Below are 15,390 nucleotides of genomic sequence, written 5' to 3' on the forward strand. Positions count from 1 at the left end.
ATGAGGACATAAGGACATATTTACCATCACATAATGAGGAGGACATAAGGACATATTTACCACCACATAATGAGGACATAAGGACATAATTACCATCACATAATGAGGACATAAGGACATATTTACCACCACATAATGAGGACATAAGGACATATTTACCACCACATAATGAGGAGGACATAAGGACATATTTACCACCACATAATGAGGAGGACATAAGGACATATTTACCATCACATAATGAGGACATAAGGACATATTTACCACCACATAATGAGGACATAAGGACATATTTACCACCACATAATGAGGACATAAGGACATATTTACCATCACAGTTGACGATGATGATGGCCAGCATGTAGTCCTTGCCCATCATGGCTCCGCCCTCCTTGTGTGTTCCAATCAGCTGCCTGCCCTCCAACACACACACCACACACACACACTCATAGAAAGTCCTTCAAGCCTCTTCCTCTGTCCGTCTTTTTGTCTGCGCTCCGTCTCCACGGCAACGCGTCTGTCTTCTCTTTCTCTGTGGGCGACTGTGTCTTCTTCCTCCCACTGATGGAGACACTACACCACTCCCTCTCCTCGCCTCTCCTCCCGGCGATGACGTCAGCAGTGGCCCGCACTCGCTCCTCCTCCCGTTGACGTCATCACAACAGAACTCCTTTGGGGTTTTTAATAAGGAAAATTCTGAGGGGAAAATATTAGGTTAAAAATGAGAAAGTGCTCAGTCAGTACACTTCCTCGTCACAATTATCTAATGGTGACATTATCTACAATAAAATAAAAAGTAACGACGTTCCGACATACAGGACATTTTACGTTTAATCGTTTCCATTGACCAAACATTTAAAACTTGACACTAAAATTACACCAAAATAAAAACGTGTGCTCTTAATTACGACATAAAAATTACGGAAGACGAGAAGAATTTAGTGGTCGAAATCAGTTATGCTAAAAGTTGTTAGCATCGACGTCATCATTGCGCGCCAGACACCGGAAATAAAACCTATTTGTTTTTGTAGGCTTTAAATTAGCTTAACTGTGTCTTCAACAGCTAATAAACTTTTATTTATTCCAATATTCCCTCATGGAGGACATGTACGTTAAACCAGGTAGGGGAAAATATCTTGATTGCTTGTAATGTCATGATATTTAGTGTTGTATTCCGTCAAGTTTAGCGCTGACTAGCGTGACACGTCACCGTTGATATAAACTATACATCTTATATATTTATAAATTGTAAAGGCATAATAGAGCTTTCCGACATTTGTTTTTTAAACGAATATGCCTGTTTGGAAATACGTTACGGTAGTATAACAACGTTTTATATAAAGTGGCAGTAAAAGCTGTAACAAGTTCATAAACACTGCACTACAATGTAGACAGTACACTAATATAATGGTAACTGTAATATGTTACTTTGATAATACAGTACACTACAATATTACTGTAATTAGCCTGCATGTACATTACAGTAACATCTAACAGTCATATTGTAATGTACACTATATTGCCAAAAGTATTTGGCCACCTGCCTTGACTCACATATAAACTTGAAGTGCCATCCCATTCCTAACCCATAGGGTTCAATATGATGTCGGTCCACCTTTTGCAGCTATTACAGCTTCAACTCTTCTGGGAAGACTGTCCACAAGGTTGCGGAATGTGTTTATAGGAATTTTCCACCATTCTTCCAAAAGCGCATTAGTGAGTTCACACACTGAAGGCCTGGCTCTCAGGCTCCGTTCTAATTCATCCCAAAGGTGTTCTATTGGGTTCAGGTCAGGACTCTGTGCAGGCCTGTCAAGTTCACCCACACCAGACTCTGTCATGCATGTCTTTATGGACCTTGCTTTGTGCACTGGTGCACAGTCATGTTGGAAGAGGTAGGGGCCCGCTCCAAACTGTTCCTACAAGGTTGGGAGCATGGAATTGTCCAAAATGTTTTGGTATCCTGGAGCACTCAAAGTTTCTTTCACTGGAACTAAGGGGCCAAGTCCAACCCCTGAAAAACAACCCCACGCTATAATTCCTCCTCCACTAAATTTCACACTCGGCACAATGCGGTCCGAAATGTACCGTTCTCCTGGCAACCTCCAAACCCAGACTTGTCCATCAGATTGCCAGATGGAAAAGCGTGAGTCATCACTCCAGAGAAGGTGTCTCCACTGCTCTAGAGTCCAGTGGCGACGTGCTTTACACCACTGCATCCGACTCTTTAGATTAGACATTAGACAAACTTTAATGATCCACAAGGGAAATTGTTCAACACAGTAGCTCAGGTACAATGATGGAAAGTGTAAGGATGGAAAGGACAATGCAGGTATAAATAGACTAAATATAGCGATATAAAATATAACATATATACGAATATATAGATAATATGTGTACAATATATTATATATACAGATATATTATATTATGTCTATAACATGTAGAATTTCAAAATTCTATGTTTCTAAAAATCCTTTGCATTGGACTTGGTGATGTATGGCTTAGTTGCAGCCGCTCGGCCATGAAAACCCATTCCACAAAGCTCTCTGCGTACTGCACGTGGGCTAATTGGAAGGTCACATGAAGTTTGCAGCTCTGCAGCAACTGACTGTGCAGAAAGTCTTTGCACTATGCGCTTCAGCATCCGCTGACCCCTCTCTGTCAGTTCGCTTGGTCTACCACTTCGTGGCTGAGTTGCTGTTGTTCCCAAACTCTTCCATTTTCTTATAATAAAGCCGACGGTTAACTTTGGAATATTTAGGAGCGAGGAAATTTCACGACTGGATTTGTCGCACAGGTGGCATCCTATGACAGTTCCACGCTGGAAATCACTGAAAGCGGCCCATTCTTTCACAAATGTTTGTAGAAACAGTCTCCATGCCTAAGTGCTCGATTTTATACACCTGTGGCCGGGCCAAGTGATTAGGACACCTGGTTCTGATCATTTGGATGGGTGGCCAAATACTTTTGGCAATATAGTGTATATTAATTAGAGTAATATCATAATGTACACAAGTACATTACAGTAATATTGTAATGTACACCATTTTTATGGTATACTTTGTGAGGTAACAGAATAGTCTCTTGACATCAAAAGACAGCTGCCAGTCATGTTTTTATTTGCGACAATATTCTTAATTTTTTTAGGTGTTGACATTCATTCACCTTCTGCTGTGGAACAAATATTTTCGACGGTGTGTAATCACGCCTGATTGTGTTGTCTAGGCAACCAGGAACGAGGATGGAACGACCCACCGCAGATGTCTTACGGCCTGCAGATGGCCCGGGGACCGCAGAAGAACCTTCTGAACAAAAGAGCAGCGCTGCCTGGTGAGACAACATGAATCCGCTCTTGTGTTGTACGTACGTTTGAATTGACTCGGATATTCCTTTTGAGTGAAGAAAGAAGGTAAATGAGGTAAGGTATGCAGTGTTAGTACACAGTTGGATTGAAAACATTTAAAGAAAGATGAGCTGAGAATTTTCTAGTAAGTGCATTATCATCAGCTGTTGTCTTTAACCCGATGGCCTCACAGGTGTGGCGCCACCCCCCAAGACTCCTCAAGGCAGTCCTCCAAGTGCACCCCCCTCTTGTGGTGTAGCCCCGCCTCCTACAGGTAAGTCTTTTTGGTGTTCTGGTGGAATCGCTGTAAGTAGTATTGATCAATTTAACCAATTCTTGCAACTTTGCCACAAACTTCCCCTCTCATTATGGCCAATTGTTGTAATTTTTGCTATTAGAATTTGTCTCAGAGCAGCACTAAAATGTCTACTTTCCAAAACTTCTGTTTGTTTGACCTACTCAGTGGCCTAGTGGTTAGAGTGTACGCCCTGAGATTGGTAGGTTGTGGGTTCAAACCCCGGCCGAGTCATACCAAAGACTATAAAAATGGGACCCATTACCTCCCTGCTTGGCACTCAGCATCAAGGGTTGGAATTGGGGGTTAAATCACCAAAAATTATTCCCGGGCGCGGCCACCGCTGCTGCCCACTGCTCCCCTCACCTCCCAGGGGATGAACAAGGGGATGGGTCAAATGCAGAGGACAAATTTCACCACACCTAGTGTGTGTGTGTGACAATTATTAATCATCGTACACACGCACGCACACACACATATTCTTGTATTTGTTACCTTCTTGAGACCTGAGAAAAATGCCTCCCTCTTTAGGACCACCCTTTTTTAGATGTATAAAGATTTGTATTTACAACATTAATAATATATACAAACTATGCAAATATAAAAAAGCTTGTTGTGAAAAATTAGTTGGAACTTCACAAGAAAAAGGTCACAATTTCACAAGAAAAGTGTAGAATTTTGGCAGTATTATAATAAAAGTGGTAGTTTTACTCAACACAAGTCAACATTTTAGAAGAAAAACTGAACATTTGTGGAATATTATGATAAAAGTTGGAATTTTACTCAGTAACAGTCGCAATTTTACAAGAAAAGCTTGAGATTTTGGCAATTTTATAAAAGAGTCGCAATTTTACTCGACAAAAGTCACAATTTCATAAGAAAACTTAAAAATGTTGGCAATAGTATAATCCATCCATCCATCCATTTTCTACCGCTTATTCCCTTCGGGGTCGCGGGGGGGCGCTGGAGCCTATCTCAGCTACAATCGGGCGGAAGGCGGGGTACACCCTGGACAAGTCGCCACCTCATCGCAGGGCCAACACAGATAGACAGACAACATTCACACTCACATTCACACACTAGGACCAATTTAGTGTTGCCAATCAACCTATCCCCAGGTGCATGTCTTTGGAGGTGGGAGGAAGCCGGAGTACCCGGAGGGAACCCACGCAGTCACGGGGAGAACATGCAAACTCCACAATAATCGGAATTTTACTCGGCATAATCATGAAAAAGTCATAATTTTACTCAAAAAATGTCACTGTTTTACAAGAACAACAAAAAAATTGGCATTATTGTGATAAAAATCAGAATTGTATATGACAAATGTCACCATTTTGCATTAAAAAGTAATACTTTTACATAAAAAATTACTAATTTTACGAGAAAACATTGCAATATTACAGAAACAGAAAAATATGAGAAATTGTTCCCAATTTTATAAGAAAAAAGTCGACACATTGTGAGAAAAAGACTGATTTTAGTTCATTTATTTTTTATTTGTAATTGGTATTTAATCTTCATTATTTACTTCAAGTTACTACAGTATGTCTCTATATACATATTTTTTTAAATTTGTTTTATTGTTTATGGCCAAAGGAGGCGCATTTCAATTTCTTACCAAGAATCACTAACAATGATTCCCGGGCGCGGCCACCGCTGCTGCCCACTGCTCCCCTCACCTCCCAGAGGGTGAACAAGGGTATGGGTCAAATGCAGAGGACACATTTCACCACACCTAGTGTGAGCGTGACGATCATTGGTACTTTTAACTTTTCTTGTAGGGCTGTAACAATTTACAGCAATAATGGTAACTGTGGTAAAACTCCCGACATTTAGTATTAGCGTTTTAAATGAAAACAATGGAAAAAACGTGATTGATAACTGCACTTTGATGGACTGACTGGTGCCAGCTTTCTTCCTTAATTGCCATAATGAAATCAAGAGACATAAACGTCATTAAGAAAGAACATATACGACATATATAAACCTATACAAACACGATACTGTCTGAGTAACTAAGATTTTTAATTGTTTACATTAAACCTACAGCAATGCTCACTTTGAACAGAGTGATCATTCTATTCTCAGAGGAATATGAGAAATATGTATGCCTCTGCTGGGGTGGTGGGGAGCATGGCCAGAGACAGGAGCAGACCCAACAAAGCAACCAAGAGAGCCGACTCCACACTCGGCCGCCCACCAACTCTCGGCCGGTGTATATAAATGTAGTAAATAAAGTGGATTGTATTGGAGGTGTTTTTTACGGTGCATTCAAGGACCGCTGAAAAGAGGAGGACGCCACAACGCCAGAAAAAATTAATAATACATTTTATTTGTTGCACATTTTTCATTGAAATAAATCTTAAAGCACTAAAGTACAAAGAAAACAATGAAAGATAAAATACTAAACACCATCAGTGTAGCATAAGAAACACAAAACATACAAAATAGTGGCTTTTGGAACGGTGTGTCTTATTCATCTTAGGTATTTGAAAAAAATGCTTATAGTTACAAGATTTCACTGCGTGTATAAGTACTCTTAGTACTCTTATTCAACAATACTGCAATAATAATGATAACCCTGATCATTTTGGTCACAGTAACAGTGATGTTATTGTTACATTCATAGTTTCTTGTGTAGACAAGCCAAGAACAACAATGTGTAACAATGTCCCAACTAGAGATGTCCAATAATGGCTTTTTTGCCGATATCCGATATTCCGATGTTGTCCAACTCTTAATTACCGATTCCGATATCAACCGATACTGATGTATACAGTCGTGGAATTAACACATTATTATGCCTAATTTTGTTGTGATGCCCTGCTGGATGCATTAAACAATGTAACAAGGTTTTCCAAAATAAATCAACTCAAATTATGGAAAAAAATGCCAACATGGCACTGCCATATTTATTGTTGAAGTCACAAAGTTGCATTATTTTTTTCTAACATGCCTCAAAACAGCAGCTTGGAATTTGGGACATGCTCTCCCTGAGAGAGCATGAGGAGGTTGAGGTGGGTGGGGTCGGGGGGGGCTGCAAGAGTTCTAGGTATTTGTTCTGTTGTGTTTATGTTGTGTTACGGTGCGGATGTTCTCCCGAAATGTGTTTGGCATTCTTGTTTGGTGTGGGTTCACAGTGTGGCGCATATTTGTAACAGTGTTAAAGTTGTTTATACGGCCACCCTCAGTGTGACCTGTATGGCTGTTGACCAAGTATGCTTTGCATTGACTTGTGTGTGTGAAAAGCCGTAGATATTATGTGACTGGGCCGGCACGCAAAGGCAGAGCCTTCAAGGTTTATTGGTGCTCTGTACTTCCCCCCAGTCCATGTACCACTCCGTACAGCGGCGTTTTAAAAAGTCATACATTTTACTTTTTGAAACCGATACCGATAATTTCCGATATTACATTTTAAAGCATTTATCGGCCGATAATATCGGCAGCCCGATATTATCGGACATTTCTAGTCCCAACTCTTTATTTCCCCAACGGCTCATTTGTCGTCCTCACCCATAGCTCAGACCTACTTCCGCTTCCCGTCGACAACGCTGAGGCTTCTGCGTAAAGTACTAGTTTGTAAACTTTTAGCACGCACCCGCAATCTCATTTCCTTGTTTACTTTTCTTTTTATAACTACCTTATGTAAATAAGGCAATTGAGAACAGATTGTCGTTTACAACGCTGACCTGGCCAAGAGGCAGCATTTACACTGACAGAGATGTTGAAGGGTAAAGATTAGGGATGTGCCGATCGATCCATCAATATCGGCACGTTTGTCTGACACTGTAATTCTAGTACCCCAAATGGCTAGAAGCTAATTATGTATTATTATTATTATGTCTTCATACTTCGCGTGAAGCCGCTCCCCTAAGATACTATTAATCACCTATCATTTTAATACCATTATCAATTAGTATTATCACTGGAGGACGAGGCTAAACATGTTACCCACCGAGAGCTGTGCTAAGATAGCGTGAAACAACATCAAGAAATAAGAGAAGTAAAGTTTAAGAAGTACAGATGCAAGCAGATATTAACAGGGAGTGAACAGTTAGATAAATAAGAGTTATAGAGCGGATGATATCACAGCAACTGTTTAATGAGTCAGCATTGTCACAGTCAGTACACCACATGCACAGTAAGAGGACCCTCAGATCGATCCATGAATTGGTGGCGTCGATACCAAGGGTGGTATAATGTATTATGCATACGTTCCTTTTTGAGTGTACTTGAATGTATAATAGACTGTATTTATATTATTCACATGTGAATAATGCTGTATAATAGACTGTATTTATATTATTCACATGTGAATAATGCTGTATAATAGACTGTATTTATATCATTCACATGTGAATAATGCTGTATAATAGACTATATTTATATTATTCACATGTGAATAATGCTGTATAATAGACTGTATTTATATTGTTCACATGTGAATAATGCTGTATAATAGACTGTATTTATATTATTCACATGTGAATAATGCTGTATAATAGACTGTATTTATATTATTCACATTGTTATGATCCGCTGCCCGGATCATAGTTTGTTTATGTTTTCTAGTCACTTGTGTTTTCAGCACCTCTTGATTTTGTTTGTTTTCAGTTGCCATGTCGACCGATTACATTCACCTGCCTCTGGTTAGTGTTCGGGACGCGCACCTGTTGCCCGGGCACTAATCAGAGGGCTATTTAGTCTTTGCCCTGGCCTCACTCGGTCTGGCTTCCTAGTTTGTTTCCATACAACTGATAACGACTATTTTGATTCCTGCTAGCTTTTCACGCTATGCTATTTTTGCCTGCTAGTTCCCACGCTAGTCCTTTTGTTTTTGCCTTTTGTGCTATGTGCACGTCTTTTGTTTGTTCCCCGTACAATTTATATTTTCAATAAATAATTTTCCTACCTGCAAGCTGTGTCCGAAGCCGTCTGCATCCTTGGGAGAACAACACCCGCATCACGATGCGACCCCGACGTTACACACATGTGAATAATGCTGTATAATAGACTGTATTTATATCATTCACATGTGAATAATGTTGTATAATAGACTGTATTTATATCATTCACATGTGAATAATGCTGTATAATAGACTGTATTTATATTATTCACATGTAAATAATGCTGTATAATAGACTGTATTTATATTATTCACATATGAATAATGCTGGATAATAGACTGTATTAATATTATTCACATGTGAATAATGCTGTATAATAGACTGTATTTATATTATTCACATGTAAAAAAAAATACTTAAGTGTTTATTGTTCATTGTGAGCGAACTGTGGTGCTGAATATCCCCTAGGGATCAATAAAGTACTTTCTATTCTATCTATTCTATTCTAATATCAGTAACTGATCGATACTTGAGTGATTAGATTGATATTTTTTTCTCTCAAAATAATTTTGTTATTGTTTTATTTTATTTTTACAAATTATGGGAATAATTCCGTGAACACAGGAGGACTTTGAGCGCAAAAAGCAAAAAAAAGCAAATGATTGAAAAGAGTAGTACCATTGATTTTTTTTGGATTGTATGTATTAAATGTAGTGTGAAACACGGTGAAGTCCAAATGGACCACATTCCAGACCCTGAACATGAATGTTTTGGGATATTTTGGTGACAAACTCATGTCACCCACAGCCGGCCTCGCTGGCTGGATGGCCACGCCTCCTGCTGCTGCAAGGCCAACGAAGATTCAGGGTGACAACGACGGCGGCCAATCAGAGGGTGAGCCCGAAATGGAGGGCGTGGTCGAGGTGCTCCAGCAAGCACTGGCTGCGTGTAGACGTGAAGTCACAGTGAGTTGCAATCAAATGTCAATCAATCAATTATAAAGTGTCTATTAATCAATAAGAAAGTGTCAACCAATCGATAATAAAGTGTCAATCAATCGATAATTAGGTGTTCATTAACAAAGTCAATCACCAATGATAAATGGTCAATAATAAAGTGTATATGACTTGATATTAAATTTTCCCTCAATCGATAATAATGTGTCAATCGATAGAATATCAAAATTAATAATATACTGTCAATCAATCAATGATAAAATATAAATAAAAAAAGTGTCAATCAATAATAGTGTCCATAAATCAATAATTAAGTGTCAATCATATGATAATAAAGTATCAATCGATGATAAAGTGCCAATTAATCGATGATAAAGTGTCAATCAATTGATAATAAAGAAGTGTGTATGAATCAATATTACATTTTCACTCAATCGATAATAAAGTGTCAATCAATCGATAATAAAGTGTCAATCCATCAATAATAATGAATCAGTCAATAATAAATTGTCAATCAATCCATGATAAAATCTCAATCAATCGATGGTAAAGTCTCAGTGAACAATAAAGTGTCAATCGATGATAAAGTGTCAATACATCGATAATAAAGTGTCAACCAATAATAAAGTGTCAATCGATAATAAAGTGCCAATCAAACGATAATAAAATGTCAACCAATAATAAAGTGTCAATCAATCCATAAAGTATCAATCGATGATAAAGTGTCAATCAGTCGATAATAAAGTGTACATCAGTCGATAGTACATTTTCAATCAATAAAGTTTCAATCAATCAATAATAGTGTCCATCAATCGATAATAAAGTGTACATAAGTTGATAATACATGTTCAATCAATAAGGAATCAATCAATAACAGTGTCCATCAATCGATAATAAAGTGTCCATTAATTGATGATAGTGTCCAATAATCTATGATAAAAGTGTCAATCAATTGATCATAAAGTCTCAATCAATCAATAATAAATTGTCCATCAATCGATAATAAAGTGTCAATCAATTGATAATAAAGTGTTAATCAATTGATAATAAAATTTAAATCGATACAATCATTTGATGATAAATTGTCAATCAATTGATAATAAAGTGTCCATCAATCGATTATAAAATGTCAGTCAATGGATGATATGTCAATCAATCGATAATAAAGTGTCAATCAATAGATAAAGTGTCAATTAATCAATAACCACACATTTGAATAATTGTTTGCACCTTTTTGCAGCCTCAGGTGTGCAGTGACGTGGAAAAGAGACTCCACCTCTTTCAGGACAGTTGGACTCGACTGAGTCTCCCTGTGAGGAGACGCATGAAGACTTTGTCTCTAGGTGACCTTCTTTTGTTGTCCATCTCTTTTTGTCTTCTTGTTGTCTGTCTTTTGTTGTCTTGTTGTTTGTGTCTTCTTGTTGTCTGTCTCTTGTTGTCTTGTTTCTGTTTTGTTGTTGTCTGTCTCTTATTGTCTTGTTTATGTCTTGTTGTTGTCTGTGTGTTGTCTTGTTCTGTCTTTTCTCTTCTGTTGTCTGTCTCTTGTTGCCTCTATCTTTTGTTGTATTAGTCTTGTTGTCTTTGTCTTGTTCCGTCTTTTGTTGTCTTGGTCTTGTTGTCTGTCTCTTGTCTTCTTTGTCTTTTCTCTTCTCTTGTTGTCTTCTCTGTCTTTTCTACTTTGTTGTTGTCTGTTTCCTGTTGTCTTGTTGTTGTCTGTCTCTTGTTGTCTTGCTTGTGTCTTGTTGTTGTGTGTCTGTTGTCTTGTTCTCTGTCTTTTTTTTCTGTTGTCTGTCTCTTGTTGCCTATTTCTTTTGTTGTATTTGTGTTGTTGTCTTTGTCTTGGTCCGTCTTTTGTTGTCTTTGTCTTGTTGTCTGTCTCTTGTTGTCTGTCTCTTGTCTTCTCTGTCTTTTCTCTTCTCTTGTTGTCTGTCTCTTGCTGTCTGGTTGTTGTCTGTGTCTTGTTGCCGTCTTTTGTTGTCTTCTCTGTCTTTTCTACTTTGTGGTTGTCTGTCTCCTGTTGTCTTGTTGTTGTCTGTCTCTTGTTGTCTTGCTTGTGTCTTGTTTTTGTCTGTCTGTTGTCTTGTTCTCTGTCTTTTCTCTTCTGTTGTCTGTCTCTTGTTGCCTTTATCTTTTGTTGTATTTGTCTTGTTGTTGTCTTTGTCTTGTTCCGTCTTTTGTTGTCTTTGTCTTGTTGTCTGTCTCTTGTTGTCTTCTTGGTCTTTTCTCTTCTCTTGTTGTTTGTCTCTTGTTGTCTTGTTGTTGTCTGTGTCTTGTTGACTGTCTTTTGTTGTCTTCTCTGTCTTTTCTACTTTGTTGCTGTCTGTCTCATGTTGTCTTGTTGTTGTCTCTCTCTTGTTGTCTTGTTTGTGTCATGTTGTTATCTGTCTGTTGTCTTGTTCTGTCTTTTCTCTTCTGTTGTCTGTCTCTTGTTGCCTTTATCTTTTGTTCTATTTGTCTTATTGTTGTCTTTGTCTAGTTCCGTTTTTTGTTGTCTTTGTCTTGTTGTCTGTCTGTCTGTTGTCTTGTTCTCTGTCTTTTCTCTTCTGTTGTCTGTCTCTTGTTGCCTTTATCTTTTGTTGTATTTGTCTTGTTGTTGTCTTTGTCTTGTTCCGTCTTTTGTTGTCTTTGTCTTGTTGTCTGTCTCTTGTTGTCTTCTTGGTCTTTTCTCTTCTCTTGTTGTTTGTCTCTTGTTGTCTTGTTGTTGTCTGTGTCTTGTTGACTGTCTTTTGTTGTCTTCTCTGTCTTTTCTACTTTGTTGCTGTCTGTCTCATGTTGTCTTGTTGTTGTCTCTCTCTTGTTGTCTTCTTTGTGTCATGTTGTTATCTGTCTGTTGTCTTGTTCTCTGTCTTTTCTCTTCTGTTGTCTGTCTCTTGTTGCCTTTATCTTTTGTTGTATTTGACTTATTGTTGTCTTTGTCTAGTTCCGTTTTTTGTTGTCTTTGTCTTGTTGTCTGTCTCTTGTTGTCTTGTTGTTGTCTGTGTCTTGTTGACTGTCTTTTGTTGTCTTCTCTGTCTTTTCTACTTTGTTGCTGTCTGTCTCATGTTGTCTTGTTGTTGTCTCTCTCTTGTTGTCTTCTTTGTGTCATGTTGTTATCTGTCTGTTGTCTTGTTCTCTGTCTTTTCTCTTCTGTTGTCTGTCTCTTGTTGCCTTTATCTTTTGTTGTATTTGTCTTGTTGTTGTCTTTGTCTTGTTCCGTCTTTTGTTGTCTTTGTCTTGTTGTCTGTCTCTTGTTGTCTTCTTGGTCTTTTCTCTTCTCTTGTTGTTTGTCTCTTGTTGTCTTGTTGTTGTCTGTGTCTTGTTGACTGTCTTTTGTTGTCTTCTCTGTCTTTTCTACTTTGTTGCTGTCTGTCTCATGTTGTCTTGTTGTTGTCTCTCTCTTGTCGTCTTCTTTGTGTCATGTTGTTATCTGTCTGTTGTCTTGTTCTGTCTTTTCTCTTCTGTTGTCTGTCTCTTGTTGCCTTTATCTTTTGTTGTATTTGACTTATTGTTGTCTTTGTCTAGTTCCGTTTTTTGTTGTCTTTGTCTTGTTGACCGTCTTTTGTTGTCTTCTCTGTCTTTTCTACTTTGTTGTTGTCTTGTTTGTGTCTTGTTGTTGTCTCTCTGTTGTCTTGTTCTCTTTCTTTTCTCTTCTCTTCTGTTGTCTGTTTCTTGTTGTCTTCTCTGTCTTTTCTCTTCTCTTGTTGTCTTGTTGTCTGTTTCTTCTTGTGTTCTCTGTCTTTTGTCTTCTGTTGTCTGTCTGTTGTTGTCTTGTTTTTTGTTCTCTTGTTGTCTTCTTTGTCTTTTCTCTTCTCTTGTTGTTGTCTCTCTATTGTTGTCTTGTTGTTGTCTGTGTCTTGTTGTCCATCTTTTGTTGTCTTCGCTGTCTTTTCTACTTTGTTGTTGTCTGTCTCCTGTTGTCTTGATGTTTTGTGTCTCTTGTTGTCTTGTTTGTGTCTTGTTGTTGTCTGTCTCTTGTTGTCTGTCTCTTGTTGTCTTGTTTGTTTCTTGTTGTCATGTCTGTTGTCTTGTTCTCTGTCTTTTCTCTTCTATTCTGTTGTCTGTTTCTTGTTGTCTTCTCCGTCTTGTCTTTTCTCTTCTCTTGTTGTCTGTTTCTTCTTGTGTTCTCTGTCTTTTGTCTTCTGTTGTCTGTCTGTTGTTGTCTTGTTTTTTGTTCTCTTGTTGTCTGTCTGTTGTTGTCTTGTTTTTTGTTCTCTTGTTGTCTTCTTTGTCTTTTCTCTTCTCTTGTTGTCTGTCTCTTGTTGTTGTCTATCTATTGTTGTCTTGTTGTTGTCTGGGCCTTGTTCTCCGTCTTTTGTTGTCTTCTCTGTCTTTTCTACTTTGTTGTTGTCTGTCTCCTGTTGTCTTGATGTTTTCTGTCTCTTGTTGTCTATCTCTTGTTGTCTTGTTGTTGTCTATTTCTTGTTGTCTATCTCTTGTTGTTGTCTGTGTCTTGTTGTCCGTCTTTTGTTTTCTTCTCTGTCTTGTCTACTTTGTTCTTGTCTGTCTCTTGTTGTCTTGTTGTTGTCTGTGTCTTATTGTCTGTCTTTTATTGTCTTCTTTGTCTTTTCTACTTTGTCGTTGTCTGTTTCCTGTTGTTGTCTGTCTCTTGTTGTGTTCTCTGTCTTTTCTCTTCTGTTGTTGTCTGTCTCTTGTTGTTTTGTTGGTGTTTGTCTTGTTGTTGTCTGTCTCCTGTTGTCTTGTTGTTTATCTGGTTGTTGTCTGTCTTTTGTTGTCTTCTTTGTCTTTTCGATTTTGTTGTTGTTTGTCTCTTGTTATCTGTCTCTTGTTGGGTTGTCTTGTTGTCTGTCTCTTGTTGTCCAGTTGTCTGTCTTTTGTGTGTTGTTGTATTTTTCTTTTTGTCTTGTTTGTTCTTTCTGTCTCGTGTGCCTCTTATTTATTATTTTCCTGTCTTCTTGATGTTTCTATTTGCCGTGACAGTTTTGTCCGTGTGTCCAGAGCTGCGGGCTGGCAGGTGGGACCGAGCCGATGAGCTCCACCGCTCCCTGATGGTGGATCATGTGACCGAGGTGAGCCAATGGATGGTCGGTGTGAAGCGACTCATCGCCGAGACAAGAAAACTTAGTCCGGAAGCTTTAGAAGTGCTTAAGGACTCTGAAGGACCAACACTGGACTCTTCACAGAATGACGTGTTGCACTTGTGATGTCGTCGCACACTCCCGTGTTTTAAACCAAAGCAGCTAGGGCTGGTCGCCATGGCAGCAGGAGGTCAAAGGTCGCTTTTGTCTGTGTGCTGTTCAAAGTTGTTCATCACTAAAAGGACATCTGACCAAAATGAAAACGCTTCTCAAATATGTCTTCTGTCGTTAGTGGCCGCAGTGACGTCATGTGACCAGTAGGAGGCGGCAAGGTTTCCTTGTTCATGACGCTGGTAAAGAGCATAACAACCATGTGACCTCAAGTGGATTTAAGCCAATAAGAGATGCTCTTTTGTTATTTTGAGTAAAGGTGTGCGTAATGCTCTTGTGGGGTTTGGACCTGGCTTGGTAACAGCCTGGCACCATCTTGGCACCAACTTGGCACCTTCTTGGCACCATCTTGGTGCTGCTGTTGAGGGAAGGGTTCAGGCGAGCGAGGTGGTGTATAGTGTTTACTGTGTAGGTGTAGCGAAGACACTTGCATGACTTTTTACTAACAAGATGCTTACCTATGCCAGTACAAAGTGAAAGGATGCAGTTGCCATGGCAACCCCGCGTGTGTGTCCCAGCCCGTGATTGGCTGAGGGGGCGAGTGGGCGAGGAGCTCAACCAGGGGAAGGAGTCGCTCTTCATCCCTCCATCTTCTTCATCTGCTTGCGCGGACACAAAGTGTCTGCATCTTCATCTCACCATCGTCTCCTCCGAGGAAGACAAGACACCCCCCCTGACCCTCTCCCCGCCGAGTCGCCATGGCAACGGTCATCTGCACTCGTTTCACGGAGGAGTACCAACTGTACGAGGAGCTGG

General features: G+C 39.1%; 3 protein-coding genes across 6 annotated transcripts in view; 2 read left to right on the forward strand and 1 right to left on the reverse strand.

Annotated features, from left to right (window-relative positions):
• The window catches only part of apbb3 (amyloid beta (A4) precursor protein-binding, family B, member 3), a 32,268-nt gene extending 31,700 nt beyond the window's left edge, over positions 1–568 (reverse strand). For 2 of the 3 annotated variants that reach the window (XM_061934586.1, XM_061934578.2), the window contains exon 1: positions 331–564. In XM_061934586.1, coding sequence (XP_061790570.1) covers positions 331–379 — 49 coding nt within the window. In that variant the 5' untranslated portion in view covers positions 380–564. Of the gene's footprint in view, positions 1–330 lie in introns of all 3 variants that reach the window. The other variant, XM_061934594.1, reaches the window with a different exon arrangement.
• Positions 569–803: 235 nt separating this feature from the next.
• On the forward strand, positions 804–14,737 carry sra1 (steroid receptor RNA activator 1). 2 transcript variants are annotated; one of them, XM_061934614.1, is made up of 6 exons: positions 804–1,121; positions 3,229–3,333; positions 3,540–3,620; positions 9,300–9,457; positions 10,689–10,791; positions 14,366–14,737. In XM_061934614.1, exons 1-6 carry the CDS (start codon positions 1,097–1,099, stop codon positions 14,587–14,589), a joined length of 696 nt encoding a protein of 231 aa, XP_061790598.1. In that variant the 5' UTR covers positions 804–1,096; the 3' UTR covers positions 14,590–14,737. The 2 variants fall into 2 exon arrangements, with proteins under 2 accessions (XP_061790598.1, XP_061790607.1); XM_061934623.1 differs by having other exon boundaries at positions 14,384–14,737.
• Positions 14,738–15,223: 486 nt separating this feature from the next.
• camk2a (calcium/calmodulin-dependent protein kinase II alpha) overlaps positions 15,224–15,390 on the forward strand; it is a 23,854-nt gene continuing 23,687 nt past the window's right edge. The window contains exon 1 of the mRNA XM_061934542.1: positions 15,224–15,390. This exon is cut by the window's right edge and continues 4 nt beyond it. Within this exon, the coding sequence (XP_061790526.1) occupies positions 15,333–15,390 (58 nt within the window). The 5' untranslated portion in view covers positions 15,224–15,332.

The sequence above is a fragment of the Nerophis lumbriciformis genome, linkage group LG03 (genome assembly GCF_033978685.3).
Source record: "Nerophis lumbriciformis linkage group LG03, RoL_Nlum_v2.1, whole genome shotgun sequence".
In the NCBI taxonomy this organism is placed as follows: Eukaryota; Metazoa; Chordata; class Actinopteri; order Syngnathiformes; family Syngnathidae; genus Nerophis; species Nerophis lumbriciformis.

Coding starts and splice junctions, on each gene's coding strand:
- sra1 (XM_061934614.1), top strand. CDS start 1,097: ATGGAGGACATGTACGTTAAACCAG. Junction 3,621..9,299: donor TGTAGCCCCGCCTCCTACAG/GTAAGTCTTTTT, acceptor TGTCACCCACAG/CCGGCCTCGCTGGCTGGATG. Junction 10,792..14,365: donor CATGAAGACTTTGTCTCTAG/GTGACCTTCTTT, acceptor TTGCCGTGACAG/TTTTGTCCGTGTGTCCAGAG.